Genomic DNA, 22,909 nt, shown 5'->3' with positions numbered 1-22,909 from the left:
TTATTGAATAAGCAAACTGGAAATTCTGTGAAAGTTGACTATTTTCAGTACAGACTTCCTTTTGGTAACTATAGCCTCTTCCACGATTTTTATCAGGTTGCTTAGAGGAACCTGGATGCTTGTGAGCTTCACTGAAGTCACTGTTGCTATTTAAACAGCTTTATGCCTGGTCTTGACTGGGGATGTGTGAAGAGAGAAAATATAAACCTCTCTGAAGGTTAAATGTGGGTTTCATCCACTGTTTTTTTTTTTTTTTTTTTTTTTTTTTTTTTTTTTTTTTTTTTGTAAAAGACCATGAACTGTATCCTGCTCTAAACGGAGGAAAAGTTTGACCAAGAAATTAAGAATGGGAAAAAAGGAGGTATTAGGCATGTCTCATACTCTATTTGAGGTCTGAAAATGTTGTTAGTTTGGGAGATTATTCAGGTGACATTTAAGTAATCCATTACTAAGATCACAAATTGATGTGATCTAGAGACTTGCTATGTCTGGACTTTAAAACGCAGCTGCATGCCTAAGACACTACAGGGAGGAGTCCTGGCTAGGTTCTGATTTTGGATAAGGTTTTCAATGTGAAACAGACTGGAAGCTCACGAGTGAGCAAGCTATTTTAAATACATAAGCAACCACTTTAAATTATCTACCACCTGTTAACCCTGCATGAAACAGGTTTTGTGTGTAAAAGCCCTTCCAGGGGTCTTGTAAGGGTGGTAAATTCCTGCCTCTGGGCTCTAGAGTATCACCTTGTGGTAACCTAATCTGATACTAAACCATCACATCTCCTGAGCTTTGGGCTACTGGGAGTGGGGGGAGGCTACGAGCCAGCAGAACCACGGTACTAGCTACCAGGAAAGCCCTTTGAGCAGGCTGGGTCACCAAAGGGTACRTGACTCACAGCTGCCTCTCCACAGCCTTTTCTCTCCAAACCCTTTCACAAGATCTTTCTCTTCTCCTCTCTTGAATCCAAAGCATTCGTCTAATTTCTGTCTCTGACCTCTGTCCCCTGGCCTGCCCTTGCTGTCCCAGGATTCAGCCAACAAGAAGACAAATGACAAATTGTAATGAAAAAGTTTTTTTCATTTTTCTGATCAAAATAAGAATCTGAAGCATTGGAAATTTTACAGAAGAGCCTTCTCTTTTGAGGTCTCCAGGCCTTGAGAGCTTCAGATAATTCAATTAAGCTTCAGCCATTTGAAAGTCAATTTGAGCAATACTCCAATTCTGGACTCTGCAAAGTTCACCAGTCACTATCTATTAGTTTCTGCTATGCTCTCACCTCTTAAACGATTAACCTGCATGCATTTTGGGGGGATAAAGTCTGGCACACCTCCCGATCTGTTTCACAGAAAAGTCTGTTTTGATTTGTTACACCTTTTAGAAGTGTCACACAATATTACAACTTCCACACACCCAAGAGGGTGCACCAAACATTTTTCTGTCTAGGTAGAGTTCAAATTAAACCAATTCCTCCAAAATACCTGTGAACAGGTCAGAAAAGATAAATCTCAGATGAAGCAGACATAATTGATGCTTCGGCAGTCACAAGCGATTATATCAGAGATTTATATAGGTGACAGTTTTACTATTTAAGTTTATCCCCTTATTCAGTTTTCTTTGACATGCAATTATTTGTCTATAGGGCTGGTGAATAATTCATTGTAAATAAAGTGTGCTGCAAAATGTTTCTTTTTTTCCCACCTCTCTGGGTTTGTATATTAGATTCATCACCTTGAGACTTGAGAACCTTGCAGAAAAAAGCTAAGACAATAGGAGTTCATCGCTTCAATCTCTCTCTCTTCTCTCAGGTAACTTCTGCAATCAATTATCTACTGTTTTTCTGTTACCCACAGCACTTGACTAACTCTGCTGTCACCTAGGCATTCTATCAAATTGGTAGTGATACTGTCAAGGTAAGAGACACATCCAAAAAATGTAACCGAAGGCACTAAGCAATGGTCTTCAGAACCTGCATGCCAGCATAAGAGTTTGCAAGTAAATAGCGTGCACTGGAAAGATCAACTTCCCTTGAAGCACTTGCTTAGTTACGGTGTCAGTTGTGGTGTGAGGCCAAATGCTTGCAGCGTCACTCACAGAAACCTGCACGAATGGGTTTTACAAATGAGGATTACTCTACCACGAATGCCATGAGATCTGCCTTGTTCCACCCTGTTAGGTGTGGAACACTACAGTCCTTGGTGTGAAAGGTTTCCTACTGCTTTGCTCTTGAGTCTATGCTGGAAAATGATTAATAACAAGCCAAATGCTGAATTATACTTTGTCTAGCTGAAAGATAAAATCAATAACCCAGGAGAGCAAAAGTGCTAGTAGATTAGTACAATAGCAGTATAGAGCCAAACTCTCTGTCCCACTTTGTGTGAAGGCAACTGGGTACTACACTATTCTCTCACCAAAAGCAAAGGTCACCATAAGCTGCAGAATAGCGTGGGAAAACCTGCCTCAGACTTGGCCTGCAAGCTAGAAAGACTGATTTTTTTTTCAGCCCTGGGTTCTCTCTTCTCAAGAGAAATTTATTTATAGGAGGAATGACGTTTCCTGCTGCATTCTTAACATGCTTGCAGCTTGGGATAAGATCATGGGAGCTTTGTGTTTCGCCATCTGTTTTCTATGGCAATAAATATCCATTTACAGATTTATCTCTGCCTAGTATAGTTTAAAGCAATGATATGAATGAATGTTCAAGGATATCCATTCAGAACGGAAGTGTCAGAGGTAAAGTACCAATTCCAGCCCTGAGCTGGAACCCTCGTATAAAGCACAGTGGCACTGTGGCTTGTAGCTTGGGCTGCATTTTAAATCTTGGCTTTTCTTCYGCAGAGGTACAAGAAATAAAATGCAATCTAGACTACATCCTGCTGAGCTGCAAGCATCCACTGAGGAAACTGGGCACAGGGCCTTTAATACACCATAGCTGAGAACTGGGACCTGAAAGCTGGGTGTAAACTGTGAGATCTAAGTTAATAGGTCTCTCCTAGCTCGATTTGCTCCTCACAGCACTTCATTTAGTCTGGAAATGGCCTTCCATTTTCCGCACTGGCTGWAATATCATCCTTTGAACCTTAAAGACAGAAGAGAGTGGCAGTTTTGTTTTTTTGTTTAATTCAAGAAAGCTGCGTATTTTCTCTAGGCTTTCTAACTCAAGAAACAAGGACTTGTGTTTATGATGAGAAACATTCCTGTGGCTGGAAAATAGCCAATGAGATCTTGAGAGAGGGAGTCAATACGTGCTCTTTACCAGTGCCTTGCAACAACAGAAAGAGGTCTGTAAATAGTAATAGACATTTGTTAGACATTAGCAGTACTCTATTCATCTTCCTCTCACACACATCCGCAGCACATGGATGTAATAAGGATAGCTCCCAGGCATGAACCGTCTCACGTTAATAATGCAAAGGGAGAAAGGACTACATATTTAAACGTGTATATTTACCAATGGAGGGAGATGAGAGCCAGAAAAGGATGATCTTATTGTGAGAGTTGAGAAATAGCATGTCTGGGGTGGAATTCATCTCCCCTGGTTTAGGGGCCTGTGGTGGTGTGGTCTTCTCCCGGCCAAGGTGTCTCTGTGTATATTGACTAATGGAGAGCTGGTTGATACAGTACAGGGAATTTAGGGAATTATTAATTTGGMCAAACATGGGTGGCCAGACCACTTACGGCCTGAGCTGGACGGCCCTGCAGCCTCCTCGGAGTAGACTGACTACTTCTGCAGTGACCATAAATGCAGCCTGAGGTGCTGGCTTGGACATAGGTATCTTGCAGATGTCAGCATTAACTTAGATGAACCCAACTAACCTCTCAGTTTTGACAGTGGTATCTGGTGTGCCCCAAGGCACATTGCTTAATTCTTTGTCTCATCTATATGCTGTATGGTGTCTCTATGACCTACCCTATAATATTTAGCACTATTTTTTTTTAAATTATTATTTGGCCTTGTGAAAGCCTTTGCAAAGCCATCTCTTCCACTGGGATTTTGCCATACTAATTGCACAAATCTCTCAGATCTCAGRCTTTACATGTGAAACTTGTTCACCTAGGTCTGGACTTCAGACTCTCACACAACCACAGCTGGATTTCATGAACTTGGTGGAGCTTTGACATACAGCTTCGGTGTGGGCTCAGGACCCCACATCCCAAATGCAGGACCCAAACCCAAAGAGTGCAGAGTACCTCATGGCTTGACCACAACCTCCCCTCWTCTGCCACAAGATCTAGGGTGACAGCACCCAGCATGACAAGTACTGGACAAAATCCACCCAGAGAGAGTGAGTCTTTGAGTCAGAGATAATAACAGCAGGAACAGAGGTTTAGGTCAAAAGAAGAGTTGGCTGCAAACACCATCCTACTGAATCTCCTGGCAATATGCAAAGGAAGACTCCAGCTTTTCTCTGACAAGAAGCCTAAATCACCCCAACCTTAGATCAACGAGTGGGAAGGAGAGAAATAAACTCTGGATGAGTGAAAACAAAACAACACAAGGCCCTCTGACCAAGGTCAACCAAGGCTGGGACTGTGAACTGAGCAGGCCGACGCTTAGTCCGGGCGCCTCTGCTCTGCCCATCCATGGTGCTCCAGTYGCCCGTGAGGATGTGTTTTCAGTGAGTTCCTCAAACCACTGGACAGCATGAGAGGTGGCAGCAGTGTCAGTGGCACACTGGCTGCTCCTGTTAGGGCAGTCACGAGAGGAGCAAGCAGCAAGCTGGGCAGAGAGCTGATATAAGTCATGGCCAGGAGGTCTGTCCATAAGTTATGACTTTTGGCCCCACCTCTGGGCACTAACAGTTAATATCTCTCACTTCTTCTACCCCGCATTGAATTATCTCCTGAAAATATCCTATAAGAGTGCTGTTCTCTTTCAGATCCCTCCATCAGACAACTAATGCATAYGACGAAGCCAAGGAGGAGTTGGACAGGTATTGATTGGATCACTGCGCATGGTATATCTCTAAAGAGGATATTTGCATGGGGAATAGTCTCTCTCTCTTGCTCGGTCTCCATATCTCCCCTATCTCCCATATAACAGGCTGTTTTCCAGACTGTTATGTCACTTGTCTTAAGGCTCATCGGTCACAGACATGGCCTCTATGAAAGCATTCTCGGCTTCTCGCGCCGCCTTGTGAGAGCAGCCGCAAGGTTGCAAGACGCTGACCCATCTCCTGCAATTTGGGCCAGCGAAAATMGTGCCTTGCTAGAGCAGCTAAGCCTGGCTACAAATCTCAGCTGTGTCCACCCTGACTGTTCACTCTGGAGCTGTTCTTGGGGCTGGTTCACTATTGGGGATGTTGAGGATTTCAGCATTRCCATGGAGACTAAGAGAACCCACAAAGCCACCACGTTGCAGGATTAAGGCTTTGCAGACCACTTGTAGGTTTGCRTGTGCTAAGGACAACTTATTTCTGTGGCTATATAGGATAAAATGTACAGAGGGTGTTCATCCCTGTCCTTTGCATAATTAATTGTAAAGTGGCCCCTCCAAATGGGCCCCAGCTACAGCTAGGCTAGGCATTGTACAGGACCCCAAAATAACATCCCTATTTCCCAGGCAGGTTAAGGCCTAAGTCCACAGCTTTTGCTCATGCAGGCAGGGCTGCCTGCCCTGGGCCCCTCTCAGCATCAGTATCCTGAACTGCAGAGCCCAGATTTAAAAGGAGTGACATTTCTGAGTGTGCTCCAAAGCAACAAACAACAATCAAACAACAGCAAACCAAAGCTRTGTGAATAATTGATTATTTTTGGTTTGCTTGACAGAAAGGCGGAGAAAAAAAGGTTTCAGGTTGACACAAAGTTATTCTGTTTTCCCTTCAGCCAAATGGACATGAAAGAAAAAAGGAATAGCTTTGGATTGAACCACAACAGTTTTTTGATCTGAATTTATTTTTTGAGATTTTTTTCACATTTCTTTAAAATTAAGCAAAGATATTCATCCATACAAAATCACACTATCTGAAGAAAAAAATGAAATAGTTTGTTTTGAAATGTCCAAAAACATTTTTTTTTTTTTTGGAATAACACATGCAGCAAACTTGAACTAAGCTTGCAGGTGGCTTCAGCTGCCACAAAATTCCCTTTCAGCAAAATAAATGTTTTGAGCAGAGATTTCCCTCAGGTCTACACTGACCGATTATGAGACCTTTCCACACTACAGAACTTACACATGTGCCCTAAGTCATAAATCAGAGGGTGAATTGCACATCGCCTGCCCACGTTTCTCAATACCRAAACTGCGAGGAGGCAAGAACGTGCCATTTGTTGCACCAAGCACCATCTCAGATGATGGCCAGAGGAGGACCCGCACACCACAACCAGTGCATCCCATCTCCGTGAGCTCTTGGCGGGCGCGACATGCTCACGTTACGGAGATTTGTGTTCACACCGTGGCTGTTTGATCAGCCTGTCAATCCTCCAAAGCAGCAAGATCCCCCCCCCAAACACCATCCTGGCTTCCCCGCGTGCTCCAGTGAAGGTGATGCCCATTTGGGAAATTAATGACATAATTATGACGCTCCGTTCAGTTTATGAGAAAATAAATYGGTCACGTCTCTGGAGCCGCTGTGACAAGCTGACAAAACCCTCTAAAGCACCTTAACTTTTTGAGCTTGTACTGTCACGCGATGTACCGCGGTGGAAAGCCGGCCTCCCCGGTGGCAGGCGTTTCCACTACAGGCGCCCGCCCAGCCCTCTGCAAAGCCCTGGTGCCTCCCGCCTCGCTTCCCCATGCCAGCAGCAAGGAAGCGGCAGCATCTCCTCGACGAACTCTGAGATTAGCACAGGCAGGATCACACTGACCTCTCCGGTACTGATTCGAGCCGCGCATCGCTGACAGCATGCATTAACACTGCTTGCCAGCGTGCGCCGTACAGCCACGTTAGACTAAGACRCTATTGATGCTAATTAACTCTATACATCACAGATACTCGTAGGCAGCTGCTTCTACGTTTACTTATACAGAGCCCTTCTTCATCACCCTGAGGTTTCCACTGGCGTTTATTATTTAACATTGCCATTTACTCCCCACTGCTACTGGTTATTACTGCCATATGCCGTCAGAGTCTCAACAAGCACTGATTATCAGGAATCACCCCTTCAACACTGATCACCTCCAAGTATTATCGAAGAGCGTCTGACTCGTTTTAATTACTACRTGCTCTCATTATTGCTCCTGGTGGTACTGACTACTACCCCAAGTTATCAGACAGCCTCTGACTAGTGCTAATTACTACGCACCACCACACAGATCCTACCAGTACTAATTTCTACGCACTATGACATAATCCCCGTTCGCTCTKATGACTAACGGGGCAGAGCATTGCTATACCCTCCTCACCCTCCGGGCATGCAGTCAGCACAAAGAAATCACGGCTTACCCTTTCCACACTGCGTCTCCTCAGTGATCCATGGGGTATCCTGAACAAAAGTCTTCGGGTCCTACCCGGAGTCACAGCTGTCTGTACTACCATAGTGCGGCGCTAACCCCTGCGTGTGTGAGCGAGAGAGTTCACAGCAGACAGAGGCTGCCTTGGAAATAACTTTCAGCCTCATCTAGATTTTCCAACTATCAAATAGCTGAGTGGGTTTTCACATCAGACCGTATGAGTCAAGATGTGGCTTGTTTGAAAGGAGGAGGGGAGGGGGAAGGAAAACCCCAGCCTTGTAACCTTAACAACATGTTTCAAGCAGCATATCTTCAGCTTCCTTCTGTTTCTCAGTGTAGTTTACTCAGCAGGATTGCTGTGCCACAGAGGTGGGAGAACTAAGCTTCTGGGGAGAATGTTCCAAAAATGTCAAGCTCGCTTCTTGTTGCTACAGATGGTAACCAGGTCAGTTGTCTAATCAAAGCTCTATCAGATTTATTATACGTTTTGTCATGTGACTGCAGACCCCTCTGGTTTGCTGTACAGTAGATCACATGTTCATCTTAAAAAGAATATCTRGTGTATCACCATCTGGTGCAGAGATTAATGTTAAATCCTACATTCAGATATTCCTCTCTCCTGGATGCTGGAGAGCACATACATACACAGAGCAATTGGGTTTTGAATGATTCCCTAGGCTGCTCAGTTAAACATGAGCCCTCACTAGTTAAGGCAGTATGTTGTACATAGCATAGTATAGCACACATGTAGGTACAAAGAACACACATTTATCATTCCCTGCATCTGTATGTACCCCTATGTATTCATATATAACTGTTGTGCAACTTAAAAATTATTACATTAGAGTTGTTGTAACTGGAAAGTGTTGTCTGCTCTTCACAAAGTCAGTCTTACCATCTCCCTCTTTCTTCTCTTATAAAGCCACAGTAGAGAATACTAGACAATGACGTTTCAAAGAAGTTTGAAACAGTTTTTACTCTTTAAATAGTACACAAGCGATTTGAAAGTGGACAAATTTCTTTCCCTTCCCACAGACTTTCTGCAACAGCAGGAGTTGTCCTAAAGCAGCCAAATGTGATTTTGAACTTTTGCAGCAAGTGTGATTTGCATGCTGTGCTCATGTTCATATTCAGTTAAGGTCCTAGTCCAGATGCAGTTTTGTTTCTCAACCTACCAACTCCATGTTGGTGTTCTGACTTTCTTATTAAACCAGGAAGGATCTTGGCCAACTCTGTTTTCCTCAGAGCAGTCTAGTTGGGGGAACAAATTCTGTTGAGCTACGGAGCCAATCCTTTCCTCCACGTATTGTTCTCATTTTAACGCAAAACTAAAAATATTTTATTCTGATCAAAGTCCAAAAGCCAGGATGAAGGTGTTAGGGACAGACATTAAAGCAATTGCTTAGAATAAAGAAGAGAAACACTGTACCTACGCAGCATATACACACGCATTGAAGCCAGTCAAAGAGAAAACCTAGCAGCCTGATGAGGGAAATTCTCAATATTAAAATAATCAGCCTTTGTTCATAATTACTTCCATATGGCTCTTGCCAAATAGAGTGAGAGAGACAGGAAAAGATGGAAATATCTTAAGCATAACTGACTTGTAGAGATTCTTTATATAGACTAGGTGCAGAGTTGCAGCTTTTGTCTCTCTCTTTTTTTTTTTTAATGATCATTACCCTCCCTCCTCCCTCCTCCCCCCTCCCCCCCATGATTCCTACTTGTTTCTGCAAGAACCAGGTAACTGCCATTTACCAGCTGCTCCCAGGGAAGCTGTACTTGCATCAGCAGAGTCACTGGGGATCTCCCAGCAGAGAAAGGGGGCCCGGGTGACTGTGATCTGCCTTACTGCGTCTGCATGAAAACTGAGCCGCGTCTGAGCCAGGAGCTCGCCAAACCCTCTCCATTAAGCTCATCCACAGCCCTGTGATGTGGAACTCCTCATCAGCCCCCTTCCATAGCTGTGCGCACCTTTCTCTGGGCAAGATGTAGCATTTCCCATGGTCCTACCCATGCCTCTGAGACGACTGGAGGACCCTAGCCTACCTTATGGAGTGAGGAAGCTGCTTGGTCTCGAAGAAAGACCAGCCTTGTAGCTAGATCTTTATCCACTAGAGGGGACAAAGAGCCATAACACACATTTCTACCCCTGTCTATAAGCAGATGAACTCAGGGATCAGCCGCAGTCAGTCTAGTGGTACCAGCTTGAAGCACCACATGGACTAATTTGCTCTACTGAGCTCCATCCTGCCTTGGCTAGGTTGTGGCTGGGGATTCACAAGCTCAGCATCTCTTCACCATGTGCTGTTTTTTTCTGCAGGCATAGCTTGGCTGCCAGGGACTGCCTGAGTACCTTCCCTAAATGTTAGTTCAATTATTTGCACAAACTACAAGTTCTTTACTCAGGTTTTTGGGTCTTGCAAACGAAATGGAAATTTTTATGTAGTTCAAGGCAGCTGAAAAATAATAGAAATATTCTTTTCAGGAAATCTCCAGTGTATGTGAAAAGTAGAAGAAATCCATTCATTTGCATGGTATTGCAACTGACTCCAACAAAATTGCTGCATATCCTAGTAGGCCTGACCATTCCCTCACTTATGGTGCTGTACACCAGGCACAGCTCTACTGGTACCCACAGAATCATATGAAACTGGAGATCTGGATCCACTATGACACTTTATTCAACCTAATTTCTCAATCAATATAGGCCTGGAGAGAGGAAACCAAACCAGAATCATCAGGACTGTGGAAACCACCCAGCAGCATAGCAGTTTGAGTTATTCTTAGAATTGTTCAAGGTTCAAGGTGTATAGGATATTTTGATAAGGTAATATGGGCTCTCAAGATTGTCTTTCATGGGAACGCAGCACTTGTAGAAGATAATCCTACTTGGGATTTGAGTCTTGACCATGTTTTTTTTCTATGCTAGCTCTCTGTATCAGCCATTTTCTCTACACTGTGTAGAGCATCAGGATTATTCTGGTTTGCTACTCCTGGGAGACTAAAGCTCAAATTCTCATACTTGAGGTTAAATCAAGTTAGGCCCCAACAATGTGAATTCAGGCTGCTCAATGGCTGCAACACCAAAAGCAGATGAATCCCCTAGGAGATGGCATACACACCTATGTCATCAGTGATGGTCTTTCCAAAGCAGACTGGCTCTGGATTCCCATAATATAACGGCTCTCCCTGGGCTCCATGTGGGCCTTATTGCTGTAAGATGTAATTAGACCTTTCTGTGTGTGTTCTTCAGGTCTAAATGCTGTAATGATGAGAAGCAGGTGCAGGATCACTCCAAAGTAGTATTTTTATAGCATGCACCTGAAGGAAAATGCTACTCACCCTGGGATGCAAGATGAGCACATGGGGAAAAGGGAGGTCCTGGAGCTGCACAGACAGCTGGGGCAGTGTTGGAGGACTGGCCAGGCAGAGGGAGTCAAATCTGTGCATTGCACTGGGTCTGAGAGTGATTTCTTCTGAGTCACACATGGGTTTTGTTTCAGAAAGAAATAGTTCATTCCATGTGATAAGCTGGGAGTGATCCAACACATGCAGTGTGGATGATCAAAGAACCAGGATTTGGCAGAGAGAGAAGTAAGGTGCTAAGATTTTTCTACACTGGCTGTTCCCTAAGACTCCTTCAAGGTGCTTGTGGTAGATGTAGGCATGTCCAAGGACACTTCAGTCCATCATGCTCTGAATTTCCCTCTGGAGAGCCCCCTCTCTCCCATAGTTGACTGTAGAGCTAGACTAAAGCAACTAGACTTATAACTAAAGCTTTATCCAGCGATATTGTCTGGGGAGATGATTTCTGACTGAACAGCTCAGTAAGAAATAGAAGTCAAACTCTTGTAAAAGAACACCCCAGCCTTGCCACCAAAGACCCTCAATAGAGACATGCTGTATTTACTCACTGATGAAAGATAAAATGCTTTAAAGTAGCAGATTCAATACTAATTGCAGGCTGCCAAGAACAGTGGTTTGTGGTAACAATGCAGTAGACAAAAGTACATTCCAACAGATTGCTATTTAGACTAGATTTTTTTTTGTCTTTAATGCAAAAGAGGAAGAAATAATGTACTGATGCAAAACGTGTGTTATATTTGGATTGCAGGAGTCAGGTTTCAAGCCAGTATATGCCCTATGGAGATCAGTAAATGGAAATTAGTGACAGCAGTGGCATAGACTGAAATTCAGCATGTATTAAAGATCTATCAATGAGTTTTGTAAAACTGAAAAGTCCCTCAGTTCAGAAATGCTGACTTTAGTGCTGTGCTCCATGAAAACACAAGTGCAGCAACAGAATAGCAAGAGAACTATGATAACTGCAGTTCTTTCCAGTGTTTACCATCCTGGCAGATATTTATCATCCTTATCAACAGCAAAGCCAAATTCTTCCCAGAGGTCCTGAAAGGGAACCTACTTATATTTGAGCTCTTCAGCAGCACCTCCTAATTTTGGTGAAATTCCTTACTTTGCACTGTAAGAAAGCCCTCCCTAGCTTGTTTGATGGGGTGGCCACGAAAGTGGCCATGAGTGCCATGGAAGCCTGGGGGCTACTGCTGTGTGTGTAAGGCTGTGTCATGGCCAAGGGCTGAATATGAAGGTTAGCCTCACACCTGACCACAGATTTTTATGTTGTTTTACTCTATTTCAGAACTGTGGGTTGTGCAGAGATCAGCACTGTGTTGGACTGCTTATGCAGCATGTTCATCACTTGACTAGGAATTGATGCTTCTGTGGTAGCTTTGTATTGCTCTACAATGTTATTTAACCACCTGCAGTTTATAGACATGTTAATAAGTCTGGCTGGCGTGAACCTAAACAAAAAACCCATAACCAAGAACTTTTAGATTCACACAAGTTCATTTTCTGATGTGAATTGCCATTAACTCAGAACATAATGTTAGAAGTTTCTAAATTTCTTCATTCATTGGTATTCAGCAGAAATATCCACATAGCCACCCATCTGTTGCCTTTTGTACACCAGTCTTGGGTGAGACGGGGAATGGCTGGCAGCTATACATGAAAGCCAGGATGCCTCCTGCTGAGCCTGCACCAAGTGCTCAAGCCCATCAGCTGGTGTGACCAGCAAGCCAGGAAATAGTTGGCAAAATCTCCAGGACAGAGAAGATAAGGTCATATTGCACTAAAGCTCTGAGAAGAGACCCAGCCTAATGCTGGAAGGAGCATTGGTCTTGTTAATTCATAGTTGAGAAGGGAAGCTACAATATGAAACATATCTCCAGTGTAAGCAATATGCGTGGTGTGACCAAGGCACCCTGGCAGAGTCACTTCTGTGAATGCATTGAGAGAATAGGTTAGGCTGACAGGTCAGAGGCATTTATGAAGTGCAGAAGTGTCAGGAAGAAAAAAACATCATTTCCAAACAGAGCACTAACTTCAAACCTCTTTCTGATTGTGAAACAGGTCATCACGGTCTCCACTGGGAGAGAAAGGTGTGCAGAATGGCACAGACATGGATACTCCAGAGAATGTCTTCAGAAAAGGAACACACTTTGTCTTCCTGCTACCACCACATAGCAGAGGACTGGTRCATGAGCTGGAGGAGCAGCCCCATTTCACCTCCAGTTCCCTTGCTCGTCTAKTGTCCCATGTGCTGTACTTGGAAAAGTGGTCCCAGCCTCTGTGCACCCTGATGGACGGGCTGCTGGCACAGCTCTGMTGGAACAACAGGAGCAGATAGGAATGGGGGCCTGTGCTGGAGGGAAGGAAATTTCCCTTGTGCTTTGGTGTGCCTGAAGGTCGGCTCTTTTCCCACATAACTCAGAGAGACAGTAATTAATTAGGGAGGGAACTTGCCTGACCCCATAGCCCTTGAGACACGCCCCTGTAAAGATCTTCAAGGGACCAGAGAGGCTGCCTCTGACTTCCAGAGCTTATATAAACAAAAGGGGAAATATCTGGCAACACCACCACATTCCCACAGCATGGATTTGCAGCAGAAGCTAGATGTGAAGGGTACAATAGCAGCATGCAGTGATCTGGGATAGGACTGTGCAGTATTTCTGTCAGGGATCTGATCTAAAGCACTTGCAAAGCTGATTGATGGCAGGGAGATGTGTGGATGCTTGGTGCACCTCAGTATCAAGTCCTGAAATGCTAGCACATTATTCCTCTGTTATGCTCAGCAGCCCTGATTTGCTTTGGTTTTGGAAGAAGTTAGGTTTGCTAAGCATGGCATAGGTACTCAGCCTTATGCTACATTTAAGCCTTTAAGAGGCTATGTGACCTATGGACTGTGTCAGACACTGTGAAGATATGTTTTCCATTGTGCTGTGTAATTTTCTTTCTTCTTAAAATTCATCCTTCTTACATATGCTTTGATCGACCTCAATATATTTCAGGAAAATGTACATGTATATAAGGGTTGCCCAAAGAGAAAGCCACGTGGATAGCAGAGAGGACATCATGCCCACAAAGAACGAAGGGAAGCAGAAGACTACTGAGAGATTTTAGGAGATTTTTAAGCCTTGCCAGGCCTGGTAAGTAGCCTTTCAGACAAATGTTGTTTTGTAGTTGAGATCTTGCAGGCATATGATAATGATGTCTTTTCTCTAAGTAAGGAGAAAACTGTGTTTGTCCAATACAAAAAGAGGAACTCCTAACATTGGCAAAATACAGAAGAATTTGGTTATGTTCTGCGCTTTGTGGATTTATGTGTTCAGACAGAAATATGATGAGSTTGTCTGGCTTTCTAGACCATAAGCCTTGGAGTTTCTCTCCATAATTCCTTTCAAATTATAATTTTTGCGTGAACTCTATGTCTGCCTAGCTGTAGCAACATCTTACCTCAGCTGCAGAGGACTTCTGGCATGGTATTTACCTCTCCCAACTTCGGTTGCCTTCATTTGAGCCTGTAATTTGGACTCCTCTCATCACCAATAAAGACAAATGGGCCTGTGTAAGGTTTGAGTCACATTACTTTTGAGTCTATTTGCCTACTTTAGTGGCAGCTAAACCCTATCTAGCCCTAGTTAGCATGGTGYTAGGGCTGGATTCGAAAAATAACTGAACAAATTTGTGAAGGAACAACTACTGTGGACTGCTAAATTCAAAGTCAGCACTYCTGGATCAGGAAATCTTTGAATGAAGATTACTGGTGGTAGAAAGATAGCTATGGAGAATGTGGCTGTATACTTGTCCTGTTCTTACAGTCATCTATAGGTACCTGTTGTTGGTCACGGCCTGAGACAGTGTACTGGAAGGTAATTCATTGGAATGACCTGGTACGGTCATTTTTATGCTCTCATTTTTAGAATAGTCTCTCTAAACAAAACCTCATTAAGACCTGCCTAATGGTATCTCTCTAATGTCACAATCTTYGCAGGTGCTGAACAACTTCATCTTTTAGTGCAGGTCAAGCGGCCTTATTCTGCACCTAACCACTACACTGACAAAACTCAGACTCACTTTGGTGGTGGAAGATGAGGCTTTAAATCTGCAGACCAGATGCTGAGGATAAACTGGAGGATGCTGCTGTTGCCAGAAAGAATTTCATTAGAAGCTACTTCAAAGAACTGATTCCTCTGATAAATGAACAAGYAATAATAAAAAATAAACAGCAGGAAATGCCCTCCATTTTGCAGAGGGCGAGGTTAGCATTCACACTTTTGCATTATACATGATTTGTAAAGGCTCCAAGTACAAGCTTGCCATTTGCTCTTCGATTAGCAAGTCCTGGCAGCCTGGAAAGCCACACAATTTATTGCTGCTATAGAGGTTAATGGATCACTTTACATGTTGATAATGTCTTATTATTGCATTGGTTATTAAGAATAATGTAACACAGACATCAAGAGTTGATAGTAACTGTAAGAATGTTTGTTTGACTACAGCAGGGATGAAGACTGCTCTGGCAGGGTTTACTGTGCAACCTGTAGTCTAAATGATTTAATCTTAACCATCTTCCTACACCCYTCTTTTCCACCGGTTGTCCTCAGTAGTGAGTATTAGAGTGGCCATTGATTGCTAGTGTTCAGGACCTCGGAAAAGAACAAGGTAAATTATGCAATTGCCCCAAGAGTGGACAGGAAATAACACCTAGCTATGCTAATGGATGCTAAGACTAGATACAAAGGCACACTTGATACTTGGCACTAGAGATTTGTGTCCCAGATGTGCATTGTTTGGATTATTCTGCAGTTGCTGTGGAGTGTCATAGTCTGGAGGGAATATACCACCAAACTGGGACAGTGGAAGTCATATTTCTCCTCCTTTTAATGCYAGGAGAGAGAGGAGGGTGATGCTCAAATTTTTGCTTCGTGTCCCTCTATCTCAGTTTCTCTATCTGTAAAATATTGATGATAACACTGGCTGCCTCTGTAGAGCACTTTGAGGCTTGTTGAGGAAACAAGTAGCTCTTATCACAGCTGCTTTTGTTGCCACTCCTCTACTGCTATTAATYAAGAGCCAGGTCACTTCACTAATGAATGTTCTTCTCTTGGCAGTTCAGTTTTACGGGCTGGAATACATGGGCATTGGCAGAAACCATTCCAGATTCTTCCTGCAACTTAGTGGCCTTCTCTGCCTCATGGTGCTGTCCCCATTGCTGAGGTCTGCCAGGAACCCCTGCCTTCTCCTGGCACGCTCTGTCCAAGGGAACTCACCCACATTTTGGTCTGTTCAAAGAGTTAGTATCTGACGCCTGCTCCCATGAACATCCAACTTTAGATCTGGCTGGATAAAGGAGTTTGGCTCAGACCTTAAATTCTGTTCGTCATTAGCTGGCAGATGAGTAAGCCAGAATAATATACTTGCAGCTTCACAGGTAGTCCCACCCTTCCTCTGACTAAGTTATGGTATTAGAAGCACATATTAAATTCCTTCTCCTTGCTATTTCAGTATTAACTCTGCCAGGACTTGGCAGTATGGAGAGAGGGAAGAACAGCTGTTTCTGGGAATGATGGAGGATGCTGTAGTATAGCAAACTAGTAATTTTTTTCTTCCCRCACTGGTTGCTACATTCACCAAGGGCAAAGCAACACTGCCCTTCTCCATGCTGGGAAACCTTAAAAAATGTCATTTCCATCAGATAGTCTGGTGGTTGGCTGATACAGAGGGTTATCAGGTTCTCCTCCCAGACCCTATCTCCCCAGTACACATGGCTATATATATGTGTATACACACACATGAATACATACATGTATGTACATATATGTGTATATCTCTCTATATAAATATATAGGTATATCTGTGTGGTGTGGTGGGAGGGAGGCTGTGGTGGGAGGGAGGSACAGCAAGTAGGCTGTGCAGCTAGTTGTGGAATACATGGCTGTGGGAATACGGACGAAGCCATGGAGTGTACTGTGGAKTTGGCAGGGTTGGTTGTGTTTGGATAGTGTCTAAGACCCCATGAAACACTGGCTATTAATTGCCTGTTCTTTCCCAGATTATATTTAGAGTGAGCCAGGGATACAGTGTTTGTTTTAAAGACTTCATCTAAGGCTCTCTTTTTTTTTTCCCTAGGACATTCACTACAGTCCTGTTATGCCTGCCTTCAGAAATCAATCTCCTTTTTTTCAGACTGGTTGATGTTTGACTACTCCAGACCCACTTTTCCACCAGAATTATTATCTCTTTGCCTGTTTGCTTTAAGTCTGTTTTTCCAGTTCTACAGCTACATCCATAATTCAAGGAAAAAACAGCCATCAGCGGGGCAGGCTCCACAGCCCACCWTGCTCCTGAACTCTCCTAGACATCCCATGCAAAGTGCCCTAGGCACGCAGGSCCCAGGGTATCATGGAAGCTCACCCTAACTGCACCTGAGGCAAGGCTTGGAAGTAGGCAAGGTTGGTCCTGAGGGGTATCTTGGAGGTCTCTATTAACTGTCTGCACAAGAATAATGAGTGAGACCAGGGGCAAGGAGGGTTGTGTTCTGAGGAACTCCTTGCAACCTTTGAAATAARGGCTCACAGCCTATATTCTTTTTACCCAGATTCCTTTTTCCCAAGGGACATCTTGAGCTTGTCCCTGCAGCGCCTCACTACTTTGGCCCCTGCTCCTCTCTGTGCCTCTTCGGATGCRCTTGTAGAGGTAGCCAAGTCCCTGCTCAACAAATAGTTCATAGGAAGCCTGCTGGTGATGACAGCTAATTATGAAATGTCATGTCTGAGGCTTCCCTTTTATCTCATCTTGTAGAATCCAGCAAAGCTCTCCAATGTCCTTTGGTAATACGGGAAAGGAAGTGTCAATACAGCAACAGCTGCTTTTCTGATAGTGAGCTGACAACGCAGAGAGTACATGATGTCCTGGGAGGAAGTGGCAGTTCATGCCACGTGGACGCAAATCTTAAGTCTCCACAAAAAACCCTCCTTCCCCCTCCTTGTTCCCRTGTAATATTAGCTTTTAAGGGGAAGTATTAAATACATTTGCTGCCAAGACCTGCTGCAGCTTCCTATCTTCCCTGTGAAATTCTGCTGAACTTACTCCAGATGAGCTATGATAGGATTAATAAAACTTCACACAGAAAAAGAAAAAAAGTCCAGTCCTACAGTCTTTCTTCAGTAGCCACGGTGGGTTAATCTGAGTTGAACTAGTTACTTCACGTTTGTTGTCTGCCATAGCCTTTCTCTCTAYGCCATGATAAAATGGGCTTGCTAATTCAGTTCAAATTGTCAAAGCGGGCTTTGCCAGGGTCCACTGGTCTGTGAGTTATCTATTGCCCTTGCAGTCCATGAGTTTGAAACTAGGTTTCTTCAGAGGAAAAAAAGACAAGTCAAGGCACCACAGTCCACAGTTGTCCGGTTTTGTAAGTGATATCTGATTTGGAGCAACAGAGGGCACAGGAGAATCGGAAACGTGGCGATATGGTGATAGATCACTTCCCTCTTTAAGAAATAAAGCTGATGTGGATGAAGATGCATGCYGTGGAGCACTCTGAGCTCATTCTTGAGAGGTCCTGCTGCCTGACAGTCTGTCTGCAGTCCCTTCAACTCCTCCAGTCTGGCCCAGTGCTACTAACACAAATATTAGTCTGGCAAAATGCTTAATAACAGACTAATGACCTCAGATGAACCTGGCTACTTGAATGATCTATGACAACAGAACTTTAGGTTTTGCCCTTCCTTCATATTGAGTTTCRTATTTAGTTTTCTGTATATAGTTTAGAAATTATTTTTAGCATTGCTCAAAGGATAGGTGGTTTAAGATCAAATACAGCTACAAGGCAAAGCAATATATGACTAAAGCTAGAAAATTGTACCTGATTGTGTCAGACAAAATTATTTTGTATTTGGAATATTTGATCTAGATTATTCAAAATTCTTCCTGCCTTGGTTCCTWGTTTTTAGAACCCATTTAGTTCAAAATGTGATTGCTCATCAGGAAAAACTTATTTCCTTGATTTGTATAGAGGCTAGATTAGATTCACAGTCCTGTTAATTGAAGTAAATCATGAAGCCTGGATGTGCTACCCCTGAGTCTGGACGCATCAGCCTCTGCAGAGGACAAGCAGGGCTAAGCAGCCAGGCTGGAGCAGGGAGCCAACACTGCTATACTGTTTATGKCACCCAGTGCCCCTACACAATGCTGCATAGATACACCAGCCCCTCCAGATCRTGCTGATGTCTCTGACATGGTACAGTGTGGCACCACACAGACATGCTCCCTTAAGCCATGGTTTCAGCTGTGACWGAAATAGCCCAGCTGGGGACATTTTATTATGTTTCTGAAATTATATATATTGARGACTAGTTCAAAACACAACAGGAGAAGAGATCTATCGATTTCATGGCCTGAGACAACGTGCCCCTCTGGAGAATTTGGCCCATGTTTTATATGATCTATTGTTGCTCTCATTACAAAAAAAAAAATACCATAAGGAAAGACACTTTCACTCAGAAAAGAGGGTAGACAAAGGCTAAGCATAGCTCTATAACAGTACCCACGATGAAACCTGAAGAGTCAGAGGAAGAATGATTCTCCACAACCTCTCCCCACAACCTCTCCCATAGGGTCGAGGTGGTTCCCACCCAGGGTAGGTGCTGCCCCACAAACATGGCCTGATATATTTGGATTGTAATTCTTGGTTCTCTCATCATCAAACAACTCAGTCAACCTTGGCTTTCTAGATACTGGTAGTTTTTCAGATACTACTTGAGACTACCAAGAAACAGAACACCTTTAAATGGCCACTGTTTAATGACACCTGGCACATGGAGGACAAGGCACTCAGCCTCTCAGGCGTCAACTTGATGAAGTGATGCTGAGGTACCAACAGACCAAGAGGTATCATGGTGCCAAGAAGGCTTATTCTAAAGCAACTGCAATAGTTGCAGTTGTGCTGGCCCCTTCCCACACAGAGTAACTTTCATTCTACAGTCATGAGACACTGTGGACATTGCATTTTTTCCTGCCACAGGGTTTTAACTCATGGGAATTTTCTCTGTATGAACATCTGTGATGCATGGTACTCACAAGTGGGGAAAGGAACTGAACCCAGAGTGGCAAATAGGCTTTAGATTAATGCATATATTACAACTCWAAGAATATCTGAATATTTCATACCCTATGGAGAGGTTTTGACAGGACAGCTTCTAAATGTTTTCCTCAATCCCCATCTCAGCAACCTGTGGGAAAGTGAATGGGGCAATCCCCAAAGGGCTGAGTGGAGATGCCACCACAGTGGGGGCTCAAACCAATAGCTCCCACAGGAGAGATGGAAGCCTTACCACTGGACCATGGGCTAGAAAGTCAGAAGGACCTCTTTTCTTTGCTTTCGTGGTTGATGCCTAAGATTCTTTAACACAAAATCCTAAAATCAGAAGCATTTTATTTAAAAGATGCCAAAATTAACTCTTCTGAAAGTTCAGAATGTCACTTGCCATCTTATTTCTTACAGCCTGTACCCACAAACAGTAAAAATCACCTTTGCATGACTTTTTTTTTTTTTTTTTTTTTTTTAGAAGATAAATGTTTTGGCAATCCCTTATCATTGCTTCCCTCCTATCCCCGCAAAAAACCCTTCCAAAACATGGTCATTTCAGATCTTTAGGAAAAAACCACAATGTTGGGTATGAAAAGGGAGGAAGCTATGTTGAAAGGTTTTGATATTTTTAATAAACTTTTTACAAGAGATTATAGCAACAGATTCTAATCTCAGATGTGCAGAAGCAAACYGCATATTGCTTCACTGAGCTGTGATGATTTCAAGGAAGCAATTCCAGATTAACACTGGTTTAAAGTGTTTGACTTGTCCAGGAGAAATAAACCTGATTTTCTCAAAAGCCCAAGTGCTTGTTCCTTCATGTCTTTCAAAACTACCCCAAAAGTCAAACAAGTACAAGTCTGTAATCTAACACCTATCAAAATGCTGAAGACAAGAACAGTTGATGCTAAGCCATACACAGTTTAAATGTTCTACCAATGTAGTTCCTTTTACAAAGACATTCCTGGAACTATTCTGACCAAATCTGTCCTCCTTTTTATGTGCTTCATTAAAAGTGTAGATGATAYACAAAACCAATGCAAAATATATCTTGCCCTGGAGTCACACTGTTCCAGTCTTACGTATTATTGCTTGCAGTAGATGCTTTAGCTATATTGTAACACATTAGTAATGTTGGATGCATTGTTTGTTACGAAATGTAAGGAATTAAGTCCATGAAACATTTGAATATGCTGCTCTCTGGATTGTTAGCACTTTGCTTTAAATAGGAAATTGTAGCTTACTTACGAACACATCCATCAGAAGGTGTTCCAGCGTCACTTCAATATCCTCTAATTTAGCTGCTAAAGTCATTCTGAAGTCAAATGTTAGCTCCAACCAGAGAAGAGTCCTGAGGAGTCCCAATCCAAACTACCTGCGGTCAAAGCTAATTCTCAAAACTGCAGTAAATGAGTTTCTTACAGATAAAGAAAATCAGAGAAATCAAAACATAACATCTGAGTCTAAACAGTTTTTGGACTCAGTGCTGACTGCCACAGCTCTGCTTGCAGGACTGAGGATTATTCCATGTGTGCAAAATGGAAGCAGAGGCTGCAATACGCGTGCTGCTTTCCTTTCAGAGCTTCACAGTCAGAAACATGGAGTTATATCTGGGAAACCACAACAGAGGGAGGGAGAGACACACACAGAGAGAGAAAGGGGAAAGGAATGGAATAAACTGTCGTTGACTATGGCTGATATTTATAGGACTACTTGTTTTTGACTCCAGTCCATTTCTCTGTTCATTTCTGACCTTTCACAAATGGCTCAACACACTGGAGCGTATTGTAAAATGGGGGCAGCAGGTCCCACAGAAGTTGGCTGTGACCGGTGCTGGGCCAATTCACACAAGCACACCATCAATAGCTCTTTGTCAGAGAATATCAGGCTCTGCTCAGTAGCTAGTGACAGAGGAGAGCACAGACGTGTAAAAAACAAGGAAATGAAAGTAGTTTGGGTACTAATTTTTTCCTAAGAGTATTAATAGATTCCCTTACCCACTCACTAAGCTATCAAACTAAAGTACAAGCCATGATGTACAACCCCAGTACAATCCCATGGCTGGGGTTATTTCAGAGGGGAATAACCTCAAATGATCCYGCAGAGTTTGGTTCTGCAAACGTCCTGGGCCCCCCTCCGAAATAACCTCCCCCTGCTCAACACCCTCAGCTCTGCAGCATCCCGGTGCAGGGCGCGAAGCACTTYGCAGGAGCAGGCCCTTCCTTTTGCTGCATTTGGGGAAAGGTTAAAAGCATAACCCTAAGTGCTCACTGTTCCTCTGCACATCTACTCCTATTTTACGTCAGTGGAGAAAAGGTGGTGTGGCTGTTTCTTAGCACTTTCTGACTGTAGTGCTCAGAGCACCTCCTGTAGCAGTAAGGTCCTGATGGATCTAATCCAACCAAAGCTAAACGCAGTGGGGACTCTTCATGGATTTTGTTTGGTGCTGGCTGGAAACCATTGCCCTTATTTTATAGATAAGGAAACTGAGGCATAGAAATGAGAAATAGTGAAAGTCATGATCAAAGTCTCCTAGACAGTGCTAAATTCACTAAACTGCCGGGCTTCCATACTGATCACAGAGGTGGGAACAACTTATACATTGTTCTATGAAACATTTATTTATTCAATAAATATCCACAGAGTTTGAGATCGCACAGTAAAATCTTGCATGTGATACGTTCCAGATGCTGGGGAACAAAAAAACAAACAAAAAAAMSCCAGAAAGCTGCCCTAAATTCATAACCCTGATTCAGAAACTGAAGAGCAGCATTATTTATAAAGGTGTGAGACAGATTGAATTGGTGGAGCTTAGAGGGACCTCAAGTCATAAATTCCAACTAAATGTCCTCAGAGTTACAGCTGAAATCACATTTTCCGACATCTAGCCTCAGTGTCTGAATAGGAGCTGCTTCTGATGGCAGAGTTTTACTAGACAACAACATGATAGACCATTTGGGGATAGACCATATGATGGATAGTTTTGATAGCAAGGAAGGGCATGTAATTCATTTTCCGAGTGGACCAACTCTCAACCACCCAAGGCCCTGCATCAGATAATATCGTAA

General features: G+C 43.3%; 1 protein-coding gene across 2 annotated transcripts in view; it reads right to left on the bottom strand.

The window, feature by feature from the left end:
• Positions 1 to 21,408, bottom strand: part of FRMD4A (FERM domain containing 4A) — a 231,164-nt gene extending 209,756 nt beyond the window's left edge. The window contains exon 1 of one of the 2 annotated variants that reach the window (XM_085299106.1): positions 21,090 to 21,408. In XM_085299106.1, coding sequence (XP_085155232.1) covers positions 21,090 to 21,155 — 66 coding nt within the window. In that variant the 5' untranslated portion in view covers positions 21,156 to 21,408. Of the gene's footprint in view, positions 1 to 7,382; positions 7,744 to 21,089 lie in introns of those variants that run through there. The other variant, XM_085299098.1, reaches the window with a different exon arrangement.
• Between the last annotated feature and the right edge of the window lie 1,501 nt (positions 21,409 to 22,909).

The sequence above is a fragment of the Rhea americana genome, unplaced genomic scaffold, assembly GCF_003343005.1.
Source record: "Rhea americana isolate MKP2758 unplaced genomic scaffold, rheAme1 scaffold_1, whole genome shotgun sequence".
In the NCBI taxonomy this organism is placed as follows: Eukaryota; Metazoa; Chordata; class Aves; order Rheiformes; family Rheidae; genus Rhea; species Rhea americana.
This window is presented reverse-complemented; position numbering and strand designations above follow the sequence as displayed.